At 46.5% G+C, this 22,850-nt stretch overlaps 1 protein-coding gene across 1 annotated transcript in view; it reads right to left on the reverse strand.

Moving 5' to 3' along the window:
• Window positions 1–2,997: 2,997 nt before the first annotated feature.
• The window catches only part of ABCA13 (ATP binding cassette subfamily A member 13), a 271,361-nt gene continuing 251,508 nt past the window's right edge, over window positions 2,998–22,850 (reverse strand). The window contains 4 exon segments of the mRNA XM_056857874.1: window positions 2,998–3,087; window positions 7,926–8,063; window positions 10,072–10,178; window positions 10,682–11,075. Coding sequence (XP_056713852.1) covers window positions 2,998–3,087; window positions 7,926–8,063; window positions 10,072–10,178; window positions 10,682–11,075 — 729 coding nt within the window.

Raw genomic sequence — 22,850 nt, forward strand, 5'->3', positions numbered from 1 at the left:
CTGGATTGCTCATTCATGTCACAACAAATCTTCAGCCAGGTGGTGCTGGGGCAGATATTATCCACATATTCTCAATTATGCATTTTCCAATGTATAAATGGCACATTAAGAATAGAGGGAGTTGTCCTTCAGCTGGGATCTATCTTGAATGCTGAGCCAGTTCAAATCATTACTTGAGGGTGGGAGGACGGTAAATCTCAGCACACAACTTTTGTTGGGTTGGCCTGCATTTTTTTTTGTTGGCCCATCAAACACATGGATTTGTATGTGTGTGTAAAGTGCTGTCAAGTCACAGCTGATGTATGGTGAGTCCACTGAGTTTTCAAGGCAAGAGATGTTCAGAGGTGGTTAGCCATTGCCTGCCTCTGCATAGCAACCCTGGACTTCCTTGGTGGTCTCTCATCCAAGTACTCACCAGGGCCGACCCTGCTTAACTTCTGAGGTCTGAAGAGATCAGGCTTGCCTGGGCCATTGGATTTTTATTTCACCCCCAAAAAAAGTTTTTCCAGAAACATTTCAGCAACAATTTGGACTAGTGGTCAACAGTGTGGCATCCAGAAGTACCATGGAGCCCATCAAAGTAGATGTAGCCTCTGTGGCCTTTCTTGTGAGTCTACTGGAGCATCTAGTTGATCACCATAGGAAACAGGACACTGGACGACATGGGATTTTGATCTGATCTGTCAGACTCTTAATATGAGAGCCAGCATGGTGTAGTAGTTGAGAGCAGAGGACTCTAATCTGGAGAACTGGGTTTGATTCCCCACTGCTCCTCATGAGCGGCAGTCTCTAATCTGGTGAACCAGGTTGGTTTCCCCACTCCTACACATGAAGCCAGCTGGGTGACCTTGGGCTAGTCACAGTTCTCTCTGAACTCTCTCAGCCCTACCTACCTTGTGTGGCAGAACACCTCTGCTGGCTATGTGTTTGTTCTTAAAAAATGAGAAACAAAAGGGCCCATTCATTTTTATAATTAAAAGCAAAATAGAAAACCTTGAAAGGAATGAGAAAAATCCCACTCTTTTCTCACAGGCAATGCAGCCTTAACTCTGCCAGAACCAAGCTTCTGTTTTTTCTCTCCTCACTTGTCAGTCTTTTAAATCTTCACTTTTCACACTCTTGATCTTCACCAAATTGCTGCTCTTCTCTTAGAATGAAGAATCTTGGAGTACCTTTTTTTGGCTTTTTTCTTCCTTCCTGGTTCTTCCCTAGTCTTGCTGTTCATAGTGGATCAGTTTGCATTGTCCACAATTTATTTGTTTGTCCTCTTTTTATTTTATTTTCTCCACTGATTCCGTGGACTACTCACAGTTCTCTCCACACACTCTCAGCCTCACCTACCTCACAAAGTGTCTGTTGTGGGGAGGGGAAGGGAAGGTGATTGTAAGCCGGTTTGAGTCTTCCTTAAGTGGTAGAGAAAGTTGGCATATAAAAACCAACTCCTCTTCCTCTTCTTCTTCTTGGTCAACTCTGGCCTGAGATTTATTAGCCCAACAACATGGCCCACCCCTGATGAATAAGAAATTAAAATCTGCTTGCTGGGAAGCGTATCGATCCAGCATCTGGCAGTCATCTCTGCTCCCAGCAATGCTATTCATTTTTATCACTGATCTCCATTCCATTCTAAGATTTTGAAATAAAACAAACTCATAAAAACAATATAGATCTTGATTACCATAACCCAGCCACCCAAGAGACACCAAGAACAGGTGTTAGAGATAAAATAATCGCCAAGCATCACACAAGGAAAAGAGTTCAATTTATTTGCTATAACCAGCCTAATAAATGTATAACCTGTTCCAAGTGGCCGGGGGGTTGGGTGGGGAGGAGAGTGCAGAACAGAGCAGAGTTAGAACTGGCTAGCTTGGCTTATCAAACAGATCAGAATTCATTCCTTTGATGGGAAGATTTCCATTTGTGCTATTAAACACATGACAGGTCTCATCTTTCCTCTCGTGTTAAGCTGAAATATTTCATAAGCAATTACTGTAACCAAATAAGGGGGAAAGAATCAAGTTACCAGATGATTTGATGTAAAGAACGGTGTTCCAGGCCAGCCTTTCAAAGATAGACTACATCTAAAAGTAGAGCCTGTTTAATATTCTCGAGAGTTTTGATTGTCAGGTAGAGCTAGCAGTTTTGATGGGGTAGAATTTCTTTACAGGATTTCTTTAAAAAGTGAATATCCGTACAATCTAAATGTTTTTTCTTGGGGAAAAATCCTTTGATGACCCTTAGTTTTCCAAATCCCCCAGACACCTGGTTGTTATTTTTCCTGGTTGTTATTTTTTCCTTCTTCCAGTGTGGTGTAGTGGTTAAGGGTGGTGGTTTGGAGCGGTGGACTCTAATCTGGAAAATCAGGTTTGTTTCCTACTCCTCCACATGAAGCCAGCTGGGTGACCTTGGGTTAGTCACAGCTCTCACAGGGTGTCTGTTGTGGGGAAGGGAAGGTGATTGTTAAGCTGGTTTGATTCTTCCTGAAGTGGTAGAGAAAGTCAGCATATAAAAACTAACCTTCCTGTCACAGTGCAACCTAATCAATCAGATCTGGCTATATAATGACATTTCATTGATTGTTTGAGTTAAGAAAGATCCCCCTGAGGAAGCGTATGCAAAATGTGTAGGGGCAATTTAATAATTAAATACTGTTGCCTTGCACCAATTGCTGTTTTTTGTCTTCGTTTGGTGTGGTGGCCCTCTTTTCTTTGTTTGATATAATGACATCACCAAGGGAAAAGGAAGTGAACTGCTTGAAATGGAAAATGGCCCCAAAAGGAGGGCTTTTTAAAACTTGCCCAAAATGTTCACAAAAAAGGAATTGTTTTAGCTCCTCTCCACAAAAACTATATAATCCCTCATCACTAAAGAGCTGCTCTTGAATTTCCTAATATTTCTTTCATCCAAAAATTGGATTCTGTCAACAAGAAACAGCTACATTTCATCCTCCCCACCTGTAGAAAAGTCTCATGGTGTATTGAACAGCAGCTGGCCTCAAACCTATGCCGGCAGGTGGCTGTCATGACTGGTGCAAGATCCCTGTGCTGAGTTTGAATCCTCTTGGTCTTGGGTAGCAAAGTTAATAAATACCTGCAGACACAATAAAGCAAGATGTCGATGAGAGCAGTGCATTTAAAAAATGAAGTGTTTCTTTCTTGATTTTTTTTGGAAGCTGGGAATGGCTTGTTGAAACTGCGAGGAGCTAAGCTGAGAAAGGGACGGTACAGGACAAACAGTGTAATCCTATGCAGAGTTACTCCAGTGAAATGAATGGGCGTAGACTGGAGTAACTCTCTTTAAAATTGCACTGATAGTTACTAAATAGGACATTGTGGAAATGCTGGTCAAATGACCGTAATAAATCGAATTGAATTGGACATTGTGTCTGCAATCCTAAAGATACTTCCCTGGGAATGAGCCCCATGCTAAAATATAAGTAGACTTACTTAGGGTTGCTTCCTGTACCTGGGGTGGGGGGCTGACTGTACCCTGACATCAGGTATCCCAGCATCCTATGTCAGGAACCCCTTGGGAGAAATGGACATCATATGAATGCCATGCATCACACATGGTGTTAAGTTTTTTGAGATATGGAGGATTTCCTCCCTGCCATATTGGCAGGCATTTTATTACAATTTGATATTTTTGTTTGGTTTTAAAATCTTCCTGTCTGGAACAGCTCTCTCTATCTAAATTACAACACTGTCCCTTACCCCAAAAAATAAACTAACACAATGAGGCTGGAACATACGGGACAGGCATAATCTATTGTTGCCAATAAAACTGGATTCTGGGCAACCCTTTAGTCATCAAACATTATGAGATTTTTCACATTTCTCTGGACAACATCCAGGCACTGTTTTCATGGTCTAACAAATAGGCCATCTCTAGTCCCATTAACTCCCCATTCTGGCTACAGAAATTTCAGCCAGGTTGTGAGACCTCCATGTGTTCAATAGTTATTGGAGCTCAGCAGCTAAGAAAATGAGCTCTGGAGTTCCCAGTTCAAATCTCATCTCTGTCATGGACTCACTCACAGGCTTTAGGCAAGCCAGCATGCCTTGGTTTCCTAACTGCAGTATGGACTACCATATGTGATCGAGATTAAGGGTGTGCATTAAAAAAAAATCTCTCTTTTTTTGTATCGGGGTATATTGCAGCCCCCCAAAAAATCAGTACTCCTAATTTTTCAGGATCCCAATATCGGTATGGTATTCGGATCCGGGGTTTATTCAGGAATCTGATATTATTCAGCTCCATTATGGCCTATGGGGAATATATCCAGGGGACTATTTTTTTAAACTAGAGGCACCACAATTGCTCCACATCTGCTGGTGTCTGTTCACAGGAGAACCCCCAAGTATGAAGAAGACTGGGTCAAGGGGTCCAATTCTATGGGCCCCAAACAAGGTGCCCCCATCCATCCTCCATTGTTTTCAATGTTGGGGGTGGAGTCTGTTTTTCCTCCAGGGCAAAAGCAAAAAGGCATGACTGCAGCAACCACTGGTCAATGCCTCCCATGCCAAGAACAAACAACAAGCCCGACAGAACCAATGCAGAACCCAGGAATCCCACCACAACCACAAGGCAACGTGGCAAGCCCCACACGGATAATGTCAATTCAGAGAATCCCAGCAAAACACATTCAAGCAAGGAGGAAGGCACTTTTGCAAGTCCAATAGAACCAATGGCAATCCACAGAAGCCCAGCGGGGCCCAGGGCCAATGTGGCAGTGCAAGACCAACAGAACCAGTGTAGCCAAATGGCTGCTATCTCCCGGACTATGTTACATGGTAACCAAATGGACACGTGTCACAGCCATCCCAGACCTGTGCCAAGCCCAGACACTATGGAAAGAGGCTCCTGCACTATCAAGCGAAACGGACAAGGAGGAACCATGGGCAGAGAAGTCCCTCATGGAGAACCAGAGGGAATCCATTTTCTGTGTGCCCAGGTCGAGTCTCCAGAAGCAGCCATTTTGCAGGGAACGACTGGACACACAGGCAGCCTGCCCCACCCTCCATCTACATGACTGATGGCTCCTCAAAAGCCACTGAGATAACAGCAGGAAAAAAAAATGCGTCGAAGGGCTGTCACCCGGCTGTAACCCTGTGAATCTTTGTCTTGGACCGGATAATAGGGCTGTTGAATTTAAAAAAAATTGGTATAGTTCGGATTCGGCTGAATTCGGCCCGTTTAGATTCGGGATATGCCAAAGTCCGAACTCCCCCGCTTCGGGTCCGTGCAATTCGGCGGGAATTCAAAGTTCGGGGAAAAAATTCGGCCGAATAAAGCCATTAAAAACACAACCACGCCTTTCCATGGCTCTGGGGGGGCATTTTTGGGGGTAAAGGTCCCAAACTTTCAGAGGAGCTTCAAAGGACGCGTCTTGAAAGACCCCCCAAGTTTTGTAAAGATTGGGTCAGGGGGGGTGAGATATGGGCCCCGAAAGGGGTCCCCCACCCTTAATCTGTATCTCCGAGCAGATCTTGCCGCCCATGCACAGAGCTCCCAGCCCTGACAAACAGCTGAAAGCAAGGGCGGGGCAGGTGTGAAAAAATTTGCAAAGCAATACAACTGCAAAGCAACACAAGCACGCAATGCAACACCTTTGCAACAGTGCAAAGCAACACCTGACACCTGGGAGTTTGCAAACCATGGAAAGGGACAGAGGCAGCTAGCTATGCATAATGAGCAGGAGGGGTGGAATTTCTCCTTTTGCATTGGACTTGGGATCAGGCAGATGCATTCTTTAAGTCACCATTTGAAAACCAGTTTTGAGCAAGCATCAAAATAACCTAACTGATCTTATGAATGAGGGAAAACCTGAAGACATAAAAATGAAGCCCCCCCTCAAACCAGGGAGAGAGAGACTGGAGGGGGAACACACACCCCAGGCAGAACCGGCAAAAGCCCCCTTTGGCTTCCCACCCACCCACAGAAACTGCTGCCTCCCCACACACACACAGACTCTGCTTTCCCACCCCCACACACACACAGAAAAGAAAAATTACAGATTAAAGCCCCCAAAGGGGTCTTACTGTGGCTGTCTTCTGTTCCATCAGGAGGGGCTGGGAGGCTGGGTAATCCAATATGATTCCATTTGTATCCAATATGAAATCCATATGTATGCATCTCTCGAGGGTGATCCATTCATCCCAATAGGGAAAAGGGGAAAGCCCATATCTCGGGGGGCCCTGACCCAATGTTTACAAAACTTGGGTGGTCTCTTAAGAAGCCTTGTCTGAAGCTATGCTGAAAGTTTGGGGGCTGCACCCCCCAAAAAGCGCCCCCTGCAGCCACGGAAATGGAAAAGGGGGGAGAGGAAAAAGGGGTGGAGCCCATATCTCGGGGGGCCCTGACCCAATGTTTACAAAACTTGGGGGGTCTCTTAAGAAGGCTCATCTGAAGCTCCGTTGAAAGTTTGGGGTCTGTACCACCAAAAATGCGCCCCCTGCAGCCATGGAAAGAAAAAAGGGGGGAGTCCATATCTCGGGACCCCCTGCCCCAATGTTTACAAAACTTGGGTAGTCTCTTAAGAAGGCTTGTCTGAATCTCTGCTGAAAGTTTGGGGTCTGTACCCTCAAAAATGCACCCCCTGCAAGGAGCGAATGTGCACAAGCACTCCCCCCACACACACACAGGAGGATTTTCCTCTCTCTCTCTCTCTCTCTCTCTCCCCGGCTGGGCCGCACATCAGCTGATTCCTCCAGTATTCAATCCTGACTGATTGGCCAGAAGGAGACCCAGCTTGGCCACCAATTGGCCGGGGGAGGAGAATGCTGCTTACTGACGGTTATGCTGCTTACTGATGCCCCAAATTTGCCGGATTTATTCGTGAACTCACGAATTCGCTGAATTCAGCTCCCCAGTTGCCCGCCAGTTTTGAGTTCGGTTCGTCCCGAACTAAAAACCGCCGAATCAAGGAAAATTCGGCTGATTTTCAGTTCGGGCCGAACCGAATCAACAGCCCTACCGGATAATACCATCTACCAATGTCTCCTGATGATCCCGGAATGTGCTCAGTCAATGGTTTAGGTGTAGTCTGCCCAAATAGCCCTCTGCCCCACCTCTCAGCCGACCATCAAGGTCTTTGTTCACTCAGGGAACCACGAGGGGTAATCTCATCAACCCCCGCCCCACAAAGAGTATAACTGGGGACGCCAGCACACACACAAATCCCCTTTTTCGTACCCCCTATCTCTCACCTACTGTTACTCTGTCGGTTTGGGTAGCACTGCCCGACCACCCACTCCTCCTGCCTTGCTGGTCAAGCTATGGGAACCCCCTGTCCCCTCTCCCTCATCTCTGCCACACGGAACTCAGGACTCCGTCTTCCGGATCAGGTGACTATCGCCCTATCTTCAAAGGGACCCTGCCAAATTGGTGAACGTTCTGCTTGTACCACCTTTATTCTCTAGGCTCTGTTTGAATGTTGTGAAAGTTTGTTTTGCTTGTGTGCGTACATATAATTAAGTAAAACCTTTTAAACAAAACCCATTGCCTCTGCCTTATTCTGGGGGTCACGGGATGGGCTCTGGTATACACAGGTTAGATCCCGTTTAATTATGCCTTTTGCCAGTTATTAATTTGCTAGTCCCCATCTCATAATTTAACTGTTCACAACTAGGCAATTTGGTTAACACCAGTGTCGAACCAGAGAATCCCAGCAGAATTTTTTTTTTTGGAGGGGGCAGAACCAAGGGCAATCCACAGAAGCCCAGCTGAACAATCTTAAGCAAAGGGGGCCATTTTTGCAAGCGCAGCAGAAACAGGGGCAAACCACAGGATGGTCTCCCATCCAAGTACTAACCAGAGTCAGACCCTGCTTAGCTCCCAAGATCTGACAAGATGGGGCTAGCCTGCGTCATCCTAGCGTGTCCCAGAACAACTCATTAGAATGCACTGGAAGGTGAGGGGGCTAATACCTGTTCTAATGTGGTTTGGCTGATGGAATAATGTTCAATTTGCAGGGACGTTTTGTTGCTCTCTAAAACTCTGAAAAGCTCTGATAGGCAGCCCCAGTTTTGTGGCACATGGTACTCCAGCAGATTAAGGTGCTGTCCCTAGAAAGTAAAAAACAAACAGACATCACAGAATCATCTGATAAAGCTGAGTGCTCACTGAACAAGAAACATAACAGCGCTGTGAAGAATGAGGCATTGTTTGGAATTCATAGCTATCAAATACATCAAAGAGAAGCACTTCTTTGCTGAGGCTGATTGAGTTCAGCTTTGCAAATTTTTTCTCATTTTAATATTCAGTAAATTTGGAACATACCTTGAAATTTACTGTGTGTGTTATTGAGCCTCAGCGATCTTACAAAGAAAACCTTATGTTTAAAAAAGCTCCCCAGGTTGATTTGTATAAAGCATGAAGAGAGATTCAAAGCAGACAAGAGGAAGCATTTCTTCACACAACACATAGTTAAATTGTGGAACTCCCTGCCCCAGGATGTGGTGATGGCTGCCAACTTGGAAGGCTTTAAGAGGGAGTGGGCATATTCATGGAGGATAGGGCTATCCACGGCTACGAGTAAAAATGAATACTAGTCATGACGCATACCTATTCTCTCCAGTATCAGAGGAGCAGGCCTATTATCTTAGGTGCTGTGGAACACAGGCAGGATGGTGCTGCTGCAGTTGACTTGTTTGTGGGCTTCCTAGAGGCACCTGGTTGGCCACTGTGTGAACAGACTGCTGGACTTGATGGGCCTTGGTCTGATCCAGCAGGGCTTTTCTTATGTTGTTAAGCAACCAAATTTGTATCACCTCTTTTATTAGCAAATCTTATCGGTCATTTGGACTACTCTTGCATGCTGTTGCTAGGCAGGCAGAGAACAAGAAGCTATGCAGGGCACTCAAAGATCTTCCCTGACCACTCGAAATTGGGCTTCTGCCCTTCTGTGTTCTGCAGTCCTAGCTTGCATTGCCCCCCAAGAGTATTTTTGCTGCCACAGGGAGGTTTCCTTTTTTAAAAATACAAAAGCTGAGAATTTGGAGATGATGAATTCTCTGTCCAATACCATGTTCTTCAAGGTCTCTGAGTGCCCAAAGAATTACAAAGAGGACCTTTATTTCTTAGCACAAACAGTCAATTGCTAATTGCACCCAGAGAGTTGGATCCAATCAGTTTTTCTGCTGGTGAAAAAGGAATTAAGGGTCTCCTTTGACCACTATCCAACAGGCTACGCTGAAAATGTGGTAGAAGATAGAGCCAGGATACAGGATAATCTTGACACTCTGGAAAACTGAGCTAAAATGAATACAATGAATTTGAACGGAGATAAATGTAAGGTTCTGCACTGAGGTAGGAAAAATCAAATGCATAATTATAGGATGGGGGAGACTCGTCTTAGCAGTAGTGCATGCGAAAAAAGATCTAGGGGTCTTAGTAAACAATACACTGAACATGAGTCAGCATTGTGTTGCGGTAGCTAAAAAGGCAAATGCAATTTCGGGCTGTGTCAACAGATGCATAGTGTCCAGATCACGTGAAGTGATGGTATCACTTTATTCTGCTCTGGTTAAAACTCACCTGGAGTATTGTGTTCAATTTTGGACACCACAATTTAAGAAGGATATAGACAAGCTGAAACATATCCAGAGGAGGACCAGAACTAATGGGTTCAAATTGAATCAAAAGAATTTTTGGCTAAACATTAGGAAGAACTTGCTGACAGAGTGGTTCCTCAGTGGAACAGGCTTCCTCGGGAGGTGGTGGGCTCTCCTTCTTTGGAGGTTTTTAAGCAGATGGCTAGATGGCCATCGGTTAGCAATGCTGATTCTGTGAACTTAGGCATATCATGAGAGAAAGGGCAGGGAAGGTTGCTTCAGATTGCATGTACGCCCAATACAAAATCTCGGGGTTCAGTCCCTCCCAAAAGTATTGACGTAGGGTAGCTTCACTCCAGTCCACAATTTTGCTTGCGAGTCATTGAAACTCACTAGCATACTCTCGGACAGATGAGGTTCCTTGGCGTAGTTGTAAAAGGGCAGTCTTAGCCTTTCCCCCCCTGAACGGGTCATCAAAGCGCCTTCGCAGCCCTCGCATAACGTCACTCAAATTGCGCACGGATCGGGCCTGGAGATCAAACTGCTGGATCATCCACTCCGCCACCACGCCTTCCAAGAGGGACGAGACAAACCTAACCCGGCTGTCTTCCGTGGGGAAGCTATCCACTTGGTGGAAAAAGCAGGGAAAAGTCTCAGCAGACCCATTAAAAGTCACTCGCAGGCCCCCATGCAGGACAAATGGTAGCGGCAGGGACTGTGGCCAGTGTCGCAGGATCACCCTTGGTAATCCCGGTGCTGTGGGTACCGGCCCCCCACCTCTGGGCGGCGGTACCACTGGTTGTCCCGGTACTCCGGGCAGTGGAAATGCTAGTGGAGCGGGGGGGGGCGCTCCAGGCATGCCCCCCCTGGCTGTCCCAAACCTCCAGGTGGACGTGCTCCCAGTTGTCCTGGCGCCCCAAGTAATCTTGGTGCCGGCTGGGGTGCTCAAGGTAGTCCCAAACCTCCAGGCGGCTGCACCCCCGGTTGCCCTGGTGCCCCAGGTAATCCTGGCACCGGCTGGGGTGCTCCAGGTGGTACTGGCATCATTTGGATGGGCGCTGGCGCTGGCTGAGCTGGCACGGGACCCTGTGCAGGGAGCTGCCAAGCGCGTTGCCACTGTTTGAACTCACAACACAGTTGATCCTGCATGTGGGCTATTCGCTCCCTGAGGTCCCGATTCTGCCACTGCAGAAGTTGCACTTTGCCCCCAGCTCCTTCAACCCGCCAACTTTGGGACACACCAAAATTTGTACTCCTATCCGCACGGTCTCCCTCTATGGGGTCCTGCATCCCCGCGCTGTGGCAGTCAGCTCTAGCCAGCCGCGGCTGGTGAGCCGTGAGACTGCTCGGGAGTTCATAAAACGTGGAGTCAGGAGACACCGAGAACAAGGACCAGGCCTCTTCTTCCATGTCCGGGACCTCGGCTCGCGTTCCCAACGCGGTCACCATTCGAGTGGCTGTAAGAGCCTTCGCCAACTCGGCGTCCCGGGCATCAGCCGCTACTGCTGCACAAAGTTGTTTGGCCTCTTGGTGCAAACGGGATCGAACAGGGCTCGCCGTCTCCGAATGTTCCATCGGGAGAAAGAAGGGCGCGGGATCAGGCCCCTTCAGGAACGTCTTGTTTCCAGGGCTCGCTGCTGCATTCCCTCCTGCTTGGTGGTATCGACCCAACAGTCTGTATGAAGTCTCTGCTACTCCTCGCCCTTTCTAGGCTGCGCTGCCGGCAGGTCTCCTTCCACTGCGGGGAACCCCTGTCGAGGCACCGGAGCTGCCGTAGAGCCGATTCCATGTCCACTGCCCTGGCACTTAGTCAGGTCAGTGGAGCGGCATCCTGCTGGGTAACCTCTCAGATGGCAAGTCAACGTGTTTCCTCCTGGGCTCAACCCACATCTTGGCCCCAGCCAGAACGCAGAAACTCACGGTAGGAAAACAAGAAACTAAAATTAAAAAGTTGAAGAGTCCTAATGTAAACCCTATGCTTGTTGACAAATCCATAAACAGACTCCATAGGCAGGAAATCCTAAGAAAGCTGGTTTATTTGGAAATATACAACAAGTTGCAGAAGCCAGAAAACTAGAAGGACTCTAATGGGGGTGCAGTCTACAGAGGATCGTATATATAGAAGAAAGGCTACAAAGTCAGGCCACCTCTGGTTGCTAGGGCAACCCTACAGTTCCCACAGAAGTTAGACTACACACACAACTCTCAAAACATTAGCATGACAGCATAACAGTTGCAACCTTGGGTAAGCACCTGGCTAAACCACAGTACTCCGTTCTCAGGCCAGGCCGGTCCTGACACTACCTGAAACCAATTTCCGTGGGGATCGAACTCAGGTCGTGAACAAAGCTTGGACTGCAGTACTGCAGCTTACCACTCTGCGCTAATCAAATATACCATATGATTTAAGACTGAAGAATCCCTTTAAAAAAGACATTGATTGAGATCTAGTGAGATGCCCATAAAATGGTGGGAAAGATAGGCTGCAGCTAAGTGGATAGCTGTTTGTTGGTCTTCTAATGTCCCTTCCGTAAGCAGCTTTGCCCTACCTTGGTCCCTGCTCCCCCCCACATCCTTCAGCAGCATGACCTCACTTTGCTCTATAAAAGATCAATAGATGGTGGGGATGTGCATGGAAACATGCTCTAAAAATGGGGAAGTCTTCATACAGGAAGAAGAACTTACTTGGATTGTTTTGGTGAATCAGTGAGTTTTAGAGAGGGAAAAGCCTATCATGAGCATGTTTGTTACAAAAAGAGTCCTGAGTACTGCATGCAGTACCCTGACCTGGATGGTCCAGGCTTGCCCAATCTCTTCAGATCTCAGAAGCTAAGCAGGGTCGGCCCTGGTTAGTATTTGGATGGGAGGCCCCCTATATAGCACCAGAATGTGTAAGTTTTTTTTCCCCTGTCAAGTCACAGCTGACTTATGGTGACCCTGCGAGGTTTTCAAGACAAGAGATGTTCAGAGGTGGTTTGCCATTGCCTTCTTCTGTGTAGCAACCCTGGTATTCCTCGGTGGTCTCCCATCCAAGTACTAACCAGGGTCGACCCTGCTTAGCTTCCTAGATCTGATGAGATTGGTCTAACCTGGGTTATGTGTAAGTAGGGAATTGTGTTTTGAATGATAAACTGACTTGGTATTATTTAAGTGTATTATTCTCCCTTGGAAGAGAGTTGTAGGATCCAACCTATTGTTTCCAATGGTGTTTTTAAAAAAGCCATTTCCCCTCAATATTCTAGTTGGTGTTCAAAGATTTGAAAAGTTGGCAAGGCCACACATTCAAATTGTTGGTCTAAATTAGACACACCAGCCAGCTTCATGCTCCTCAGTAGCAGCGTGTGTTTATGCCCCAGGTACAGATTTATTGTATATAGCCAAAGGCCATTACAATCAAGTAGACAAAATGAAATCAGATTCAACAAGAAAATAGTTAAAATCAAATACAAAAATAAATTTAAATCAAATACAAATATTGTCCAGTTTAACTGCAATGCTGGCTCAAATTTTCCTGGTCTCTAGGGAAAAAGAGGCATGTTGTAAGTAACAGCAGAGTCAGTGTCGGACAGGAGGAAAGAAAGCTTCTCCTGATCACTAAAACAGCTAATCCTGGATAAAAAATGAGGCAAGAAATTTAGCTCTGGGTTCATGGTATAAAGAACAATACAACATGTAATGGGGGATGTCCTCAAGTTCTGAGGATCCGCAAAGACATAAGGGAGAGGCCGTTGGGATTTGGGCATAGCATCCAGCTAATGTAGCTCTTGGCATGGTCTGAAATCTTGACGTAAAAGCGGCTCTGAGCTTGGGCGCAGAAATATTGGATAGATAAGGGGCTCTATCATGGTTTCTATTACACAACTTAAACCAGGGCGAAAATTGTTGGTCTAAATGAGACACACCAGCCTGCTTCATGCTCCTTGGTAGCAGCATGTGTTTCAACCCCATGGTACACTGATAAGGTGGGTGCAAATTAACTCCGTGGGTAGAGCCAATGGCATCTTTCCTTCCACACACCTAAGTGTGAACTTAACAAACCTACAATGCACATTTCCAGTGGGTTTTTGAGCAGCTTGACAATAGTAAGAGTTCTGCTGGTTCAGAGTAGTGGTCCACCAAGTCCAGCAACCAGTTTCACACCGAGGCCAACCAGTTGCCCTGGAGGCCCAACAACAGGGCACATAGGCCAAAGTCTTCCCCGATGTTGCCTGGTAGTACTGGGTTTCAGAGATGTACTGCCTCTGAATGTAGAGGTTCTTTTCATTCACCTTGCCAATAGCCATTGAGGGACCTGTCCTCCATTATTCTAACTATCTGTGATATGATATATTGTGTGGTAGATGCCACAGGGAGAAAGATCTGAAACATGGCAGACTCCATAGCAGTGGCTGGCGGGCAGCCCATTGCCTACTAATCTCTGATTAAATCTTTTAAAATATATATTTTATTTGATATTTACAAAAATACAAACACTACAAACTACATAACAAAACACCATATCTACACTGTTCCAAACCTTCTAAAATGTGCCATATGACAAACCACTCTCTACAATAGTTAACCACTAACTTATTGATAATATCTATATTAAAAAACCATATTAGAATTGCTCCGATATCCTTTGATTGTACTACATTATACCACTTAATAATTTTTAAATTCATGTATACAATACTTATTGTAGTACCCCTTAAAACCTAGTCACCAGTTTTCTTTAAATGATCACTAATTAATCTAGGCACTATATTCAACATAGCTACATTACAAATACTTATACTAGATGGCAATTTAGGAAAATAATAAAACAAGTTATTTTCTTGATTACTATATCCTGCTTAGAGCCCCATGGCGCAGGGTGGTAAGCTGCAGTACTGCATTCCAAGCTCTGCTCACAACCTGAGTTTGATCCCAACAGAAGTTGGTTTCAGGTAGCCGGCTCAAGGTTGACTCAGCCTTCTATCCTTCCGAGATCAGTAAAATAAGTACCCAGCTCGCTGGGGGTAAAGGGAAGATGACTGGGGAAGGCAGTGGCTAACCACCCCGTAAACAAAGACTGCCTAGTAAACGTCAGGATGTGACGTCACCCCATGGGTCAGAAATGACCTAGTGCTTGCACAGGGGACCTTTACCTTTACCTTTATATCCTGATTATTATTAAACACCTTAAAATCTATTAAATACTATTCTTAGATAATCAATCAATAATTGATACTTATTTGCTCTAATTATGCTTATGCAAAATTACAGTTTGCATAATCATAGTAACATTTCCATTTCCTTTGCAACTCTCCTAAAGATCTTTTGTTCAACAAATGTGTCAGCTTGGCCATCACTGCATATTCTGCCATTTTCTCTTGCCATCTTTCTATTTCAGGGATTTCTTCTTGCTTCCGCATCAATGCTAGGATGATTCCTAATTAAATCTTTTAAATGCATCACACTGTCCCCACAGAAATGTGAGTGACAATAAAGATGCTTTTACAAAGATGGATCGAGTTAACGAGGGTGTTTAATTTAGATGAGAAACCAGTGAAAGCGGCATTTTGCAGGGGATCGTTAATTCTTATCAATTTTCTGGCATCCTTACATTAGCCCCATGTTGAATTACAGTGTGCAAAAAATGCTGGTTTATGTAGAGATGTTTGTGGGTGTCATCAAATGAAACGGTTGTATGCGGTGGGGCTTCCCAGGCGAATGAATCAAAATCCTGATTAGCAGACGACATGCAACGTCTCGGTGGCTTTTGAAATAATTCTTAATTTTGGATGGCGCAAGCGCCAACCAGCGCACAGGTGAAAGCTTTTCACAACCAGATATGGCATCTGGTGAGACATGTTTCATCTTTGCTGCACCTTGAATTCATCATTCCCCTATCGCAAAGTTTTTTCATACCTGGCATGCTGCAATATCTCCTTTTGCTATAATCATCCGGCAGGCTGGTGTTTTTTTGTAGTCAGCTCACTCCCGGGAGGAAATTAAACTGACCAGGTTTCCCCTTTTAAATATTTTCTTCTCCAACACAACTGAAGCAATTACCCAAAGCAGCCAAAATGGAATTACACAGAAATACATTCTTGGCTTGACCTGGACTGCTGGAATCCAGTCTTTAGACATCCTGCAGTCCAGAGTTAGCCAAAAAGGAAAACGTTATTGTCAAAGCAAACTGAGCCCTGACAATCCATTCTGCATGCATCTGCTCGAAACAAACAGGGATACAAAACCAAGAAAGAGCTTTATCCCACAAGAACCAAAGGCCAAAGGGAACAGCATAACGAATCCAGACAATATATTATATTATACACATAAACGAACAAAATACACATTATTATAAAATTATATTTAGTTAAAAAACAGGCAGAATCAGGCCAGAGCTGGGTGAGATTGAAACACATCATTGAGAAGGTTTTGCGGAGACTTCATCATCATCATCATAAAGTGGCGTCAAGTTGCACATGACTTATGGCAACTCCTCATGGGATTTTCAAGGCAAGAAATGAACAGAGGTGGTTTGCCATTGTCATCTTCTGCATAGCAACTAGGGTTGCAAACCTCCAGGTACTATCTGGCGATCTCTGGATATTTCAACTGATCTCCAGCCGATAGAGACCAGTTCCCCTGCAGCAAATGGCCACTTTGGCAATTGGACTCTATGGCATTGAAGTCCTTCCCCTCCCCAAACCCTGCCCTCCTCAGGCTCCGCCCCCAAAACTTTCTGCCGGTGGCTGAAAAGGGACCTGGCAATCCTAATAGCAACCATGGTTTTCCTTGGTGGTCTCCCATCCAAGTACTAACCAGGCCTAACCCTGCTTAGCTTCCAAGATCTTGCAAGCTCAGGCTAATCTAGGAACTTCAGGCTGCTAGAATCTGTATACAGCAGTGCTTTTGTACCAACAGCAATATTATTCCATTGCTATGGAAAGGAGTTTTTGAGAGCAACATGCAAAGGGTACAGTGTGGCAGAGAATCGTTTTGGCTGATCACATGGCAGGGGTGTACTATTTCGTTTGCACACCCTCTCTGAAAATCATTCTGGTTTCTGATCTCCTTTATCTGCAGTTTTTTTTTCTTGAGATGGATCTCTTTTAAAGGAAGGGAAAGGGTTATGCCAGTTTATGCCAGACCTTCAGTAACAAATCTTGCTTATAGAACCAGCAAGCCCTATCTGGAAAACAGCACAGAAAATTACTCCTGCAGGCATTGTCGACAAGTGGGAATTGCTCCTTGCAGAGGTCTTTAACCAATCGTTCATTCTGAAGTGCTTTGGTGGCCAGCAATAAGTCCCCTATTTGTGCTTCTAATCAGCTTTGCCTGATTATTGTTATAGGTGTAACTGCCTTGACAACAGATGTTTCACTTAAACGCTTAAAAATGGATTAATTGTTCTTTCCAAGGGTAATTGTTTCTCTTGTTGTGACCAATGCAGACTTCAAGGGCAGGCTTTGCTCATGGGCCAGGAGGTTCTCCTTCAATATCGCAAAGGTTGAATCAATAAAATTAATCAAGCACAAATTCAGAGGACATTTGTTCCAGCTCAGCTTGATAAGGCATGCTTTCTCATGCTTGTGCGGTGTGGGACTCTATGCCTCTATGGCAAATGTACCCAGCTTTATAACTTCTAGCCATCTAACTTCTAGCCATCCACAGTTTCAAACAGTACAATACAGGGTCCAAGACAGGTTTCAAAGCAGTACTACACTCTCTTCATAACAACACTGTGTTCTTTGTGGTGTATGAAGATGTCCTTGTCATGAATGCACATGCAATGTATGAATAATAGGGCTGCCAGCTCTGGGTTGGGAAATACCAGGAGATTTGGGGGGTGGATCCTGAGGAGGGAGGGGTTTGGGGAGGGAAGGGTCCTCAGTGGGGTCTAATGCCACAGAGTTCATGTACCAAGTCAGCTATTTTTTCCAGGTGAACTGATCTCTTACACTTGGAGATCAGTTGTAATAGCAGATCTACAGCTACTACCTGGAGGTTGGCAACCCTAATGAATAAAGGTTCAGAAATTTGGAGAAATGCCTTACTAACATGCAAATTACACTGCTCACCTTTGGGTTTTATATGGGTACCAAAAATGCAAAGATCACGCAATTGTGTTTTTTGTTGTTGTTGTTTTTGTGGTAAAGAATCTCTGAAAATCAGCAGAGACCAGATCATTTCCAATGAATTGGGGGAGGGGATGCGGTAAAGGGATGGATGAGCTCTTATGCAACAGCAGTCAATGGCAGGAAAGTGACCCTTTCTGGTCTCTCAATGATGTACTACAAACATAAGACTCATGATCTTCAGTGGGAAACATGACACAGCTTTAAGCTATATTCACAACAGAAGAAGAAGATGATGAAAAAAAGTTGGTTTTTATATGCCTACTTTCTCTACTACTTAAGGGAGAATCAAACTGGTTTACAATCACCTTAAGAGCCTTTATCCGGCCTGCGAGCCAGACAAGCAGCCACCTCCGCTCCCCACTCTTGATCTGGGCTGGCGAGGCATGGCCCGGCCCGACAAAGTGACATTTATGTCCTATCCAGCCCTTGTAACAATTGAATGCAACACCTACGGTTTCCAGGTCCCTCTTCGCCACTGTCGGGAGGTTTTTGGGGTGGAGCTTGAGGAGGGCCAGGTTTGGAGAGGGGAGGGACTTCAATGCCATAGAGTCCAGTTGCCAAAGCAGCCATTTTCTCCAGGTGAAGTGATTGTAAGAGTCTTGCCATGGGTCAGGCTTGTTTCTGTTCAAGTGTGTCCTTCCGTATATCATTCTGTTCAAGTGTATCCAATGTGTCCGGCATCTCAAATGTGTTCAAGCGGTCAGGAGTCAGACAGGCTCTTGACATGAGTTGGGCCCATTCCTGTTCCTATGGTATTCTTTGGTTTTGGTTCTCTGTTCAGGCTGTTTCCCTCCTTTCCCCTGCCCCCAGTTCTGGCCTTGAGTCTCTGGCAGGCAACTACTGTATTTTGGTTAGCTCACTCCCTGCTTCCTACCAGGCACTGTTATCTCGTAGTAGCTTTGCACCTGGGATGACTCCATGCTTAAAGTTATGCTTTGTAGTTTGATTTGTCATTAGCAGCTTTGAAACTGTGGATTGCTCATGCTGTATCCTGCGGCTCCTGAATAAACGTTTACCTGCTTTTGACCTGCCTGTCTGAGCGAGTGACTTTTTGGGATTGCTGAGGTTGGCTGGAGACCCTCACATTAAGCTGCTAATCTTTTTGCTCCATTCTCCTCTCCCAACTCTACGTGAGGGTGGCTATGGAGGGGAAAGGAGACAAGAGCAAGGAGGAGGACAAGATGGTGCTGTCGAGCGAGCCCAATCCTGACTCCAAAGGGGACAAGCCAGTGGGGCAGAAGCCGAGTGGCTCTGGCTTGGGTGCGTTGCCCAAGACTTCCCATATTCGAATCCCCCCGACCCTGGATGTCGTCGGGAGCAGACAGTAGACACCAGAGGCCAGCGATTTGTGGGATGCTTGAGAGGTTTGAGGATGACCCGGCCTGAAGGGAATCGGTCTGGTGGTGCGAGTGGGAGGAGGAATGCCAGCAACTCCGTTTTGAAAAGCAGGAGATGGTGGATAGGATGGATGCCATGCAAACCTTGATGAAAGAAATGTGGCAAGAGTTGGGTGACTTGTGGTGACAGCAACCTCCGCAGCCGCAGCAGCCTCCCGGCAACCAACCGGCGTCTCCTGGTAACCAGCTGGTCCAGCCGCCGCAGCCTCCGGGGCAGCCAGGGCCAGCGCCTCCAACCCGACATGAGTTGAAAGTGACGTTTGATGGGTCAAGCGACCTTTTGTCCTATTACCTGATCTAAGTGGATGTGTTCATGCGTGAACAGGGTGCAACCTTCACCTCAGATGAAAGCCGGGTTCAATACATTGCATCACTGCTTCAGGGGGAAGCGGCGGCGTGGATGGTGCAACAGTACGAACTGCGCTCTCGAGTTTTGAGAAGATTGGATGACTTCATGATAGCCCTCCGTAACCGGTTTGAAGACCTGCACCGAGGGTAACGGGCCAAGACGGCTCTTCTGCAACTGCGCCAAGGGACTAAGTCGGTGGTGCAGTATGCCAGCGAGTTTCAATTGCTTTCGAGTAAAATTCTGGACTGGAGCGAGGCCACATGAGTACAGTATTTTCGGGAGGGGCTCAATCCCGATTTGCAGCACTGGGCTTTCATGCAAGGGAATCCTCCGGACGTGGAGGGATGGGTGTGGCATGCAGCCAACATCGACAACCGTAGGCAACTGTTGCAACTCTCGAAGCAACGTACTGTGCGGGAGACCAAGCCCTGTGGAGACAGGCCAGGCACCCCTAAGGACTTTCGGCCCTTGCGAGGAGGGGGTTTGTCAATGGCGGAATGGAGTAAACGTTTCCAGAGTGGTGCCTGTCTCGTTTGCGGAGGCTTGGGGCATTTTGCCACTCGTTGCCCATCCTGATCTGAAAGGCCGAGTCCAATCCAACCCATGGCTGTGGAGCCGGAGAAAGCACACGCCGAGGGACAGGTTCGCTGCAGAACCGCCCTGCCAGGATGACAGAGGACACCCCCAGCTCTTAAGCTTCAACCCAACCAAGAACCACCGAAAGCTACCGGCTCATCAGAGCCGCGGATTACAAATCACGACTCCTCTTCCACCAGTGAGGGGGATGAGTGGAGCCCGCCGGCAAAAAATGCCGCCTGTCTGCTGTAAAGAGAGCTCCACAGCAGGCCGGCCCGGACCTTGAGCAGGGAGCTCTGGTGATGGTAAGTGATCATGAGGACAATGTGTTCATTAAGGTTGCCCTTGTGTTACCTAGGGGGGAACTCGTTTTGCGAGTATCAGCGCTAGTTGACTCAGGCTGTGCTCAACTTTGATTAATGAAGAGACTGCACGTGAATTGCGGGTTAAGAGGGTTGAATTGCCCCCCCCCCCATCATGTCACTGACTGTGCAATCGAAGTGGTGGGGGAAGGCAAACTCTCGAAAGGGAAAATCTACCCCATGAGTCCTAAGGAAAAGGTGGTGCTGAGGGACTATTTGGACACTAATTTGGCAAGGGGGTTCATACGTCCATCCTCTGCACCTCACTCGGCACCCGCTTTCTTTGTGAAGAAAAAGACGGGTGATTTGCGACTCTGTATAGATTTCCGCAGACTCAATGCGGTCACGCAGACTAATGCCTACCCCCTTCCACTAATTCCAGATCTGCTCGCACAATTGAAGGAAGGTCGGATTTTTACTAAGCTTGATTTAGTGGAAGTGTACCATCGCATTAGGATCAGGGAAGGAGATGAACATAAGAGTTCCTTCTCTAGTTGCTTTGGAATGTTTGAATGTTTAGTAATGCCATTTGGCTTGACGGGGGCTCCGAGTGTCTTCATGCAAATGATTAATGATGTGTTGCATGATTTATTGTTCAAAGGAGTGATTGTTTATTTGGATGACATTTTAATATACACCAAAACCATGGACAAGCATGTGGCTCTAGTAAAAGAAGTATTAAGTCGATTGCATGCTCACAAGTTGTATGCCAAGGTTTCCAAGTGTGACTTCCATCAGTCTTCTATAATGTTTCTGGGTTATATTGTGTCACAACAGGGACTTGCTATGGACCCAGAAAAGGTTCGAGCTGTGGTGGAGTGGGAAGTCCCCACTACTCACAAGCAATTGCAACAATTTCTTGGTTTTGCCAATTTCTAACACAATTTTATTAGTGACTTTGCGCAAGTAGCCTTGCCTCTCACCTCCCTTCTACAAATGAAAGGGAAGGGGTCTGCAGCCACACTGCCATCTGCCAGGTTACTTTGGACTCCTGAGTGTCAGCAAGCGTTTGATACATTAAAACGGTTGTTCACGTCCAAACCAGTGTTGAAACACCCTGATTGTGAAAAACCATTCATTGTTCAGGTGGATGCTTCAGAGGTTGTCATGGGGGGGGGGCACTCTTACAAATGAGTGAGGGTGGACAATTGCAGCCGTGTGCATTTTTCTCTAAGAAATTCTCTCAGGCTGAATTACACGGGGCTATTTGGGAAAAGGAGGCAGCAGCCGTGAAACATGCCCTTACAATCTGGAGACATTTTCTGGAAGGGGTTGATGTTCCGTTTGAAGTTTGGACCGATCACAAAAATTTGGAGGCGTTAAAAGGGTCTAGAAAACTGTCGGCCAAACAGGTTTGTTGGGCACAGTTCTTTGCCAAATTTCGCTTTGTGCTGAAACATGTTCCAGGAAAAGACAATTGTCTGGCTGATGCGTTGTCCCATCTCCCCCAGTACCGCTGTCAAATCGACCACCCCGTAGATTCGTTATTCACCCCGGAACAATGGGGGGAGGTGCCAGGGTTGGCCGTGGTTACTCGTGCCCAGAGCCGGGCGGTGGAATCTGACCCTGCAAGCGGCCTCCCAGAGGCTTTCCGTGCCAGGGTGGCCAAAGCCGCATGCCAAGAAGAAGGGGGCGAAAAACTTCCTCAAGCTCTCACTCGCCGGGGGGAGTTGTGGTTTCATGGGGTGAAACTGTATGTCCTGGAAATGGTTCGAAGGGAGGTGTTGGAAATGGCTCATGGAGCAAAAACTGCAGGACATTTTGGGTTTGTCAAATCTTTGCATTTGTTGAGGCGTCAATTTTGGTGGCCGGGCATGAGAGCGGATGTGGACCTTTTCGTGCGCAGTTGTCCCACCTGCGCAACCTCTAAAAGACTTATGGGAAAGCCCTTGGAAGTCCCGTCCGTTCCCTGGGAGGTCATTGCCATGGACTTTATTATGGATCTTCCCCCCAGCCAAGGGAAGATGGTGTTGTGGGTGGTCACGGACTTATTTTCTAAGCAAGTACATTTTATCCCTTGTAAGGGCTTACTGACAGCCCAGAGGTTGGCACGCATGTTTGTTATGCATGTGATGAAGCATCACTCGTTCCCATGCAAGATAATCTCTGATAGGGGCCCCCAATTCGTGGCTAAGTTCTGGAAAGTGTTTTTGAAACTCATGGGGGTGGAACAAGGTTTGTCTTCAGCACACCATCCTCAGACAGATGGACAAACGGAATGAGTGAATTCTGTGTTAGAATGTTATTTGCGCTGTTACGTAAACTATCACCAGGATGATTGGGTGGATTTGCTGCCATTTGCTGAATATGCTTTCAATAATGCTCCTCATTCGTCTACGGGGTACAGTCCCTTTCAGGTGGTGTATGGCAAGGATTTTGGACCTTTTGGGAATGTAGACCTGCTCCAGGAGGAGGGAATAAAGGGCAAAGTGGGAGATTGGGTGCAAGTGGTTCAAAACACATGGCCTTGGCTCCAGAAAAATCTGGAGCGAGCTAAACGCAAA

Source organism: Euleptes europaea, chromosome 11, assembly GCF_029931775.1.
Source record: "Euleptes europaea isolate rEulEur1 chromosome 11, rEulEur1.hap1, whole genome shotgun sequence".
Taxonomy (NCBI): Eukaryota; Metazoa; Chordata; class Lepidosauria; order Squamata; family Sphaerodactylidae; genus Euleptes; species Euleptes europaea.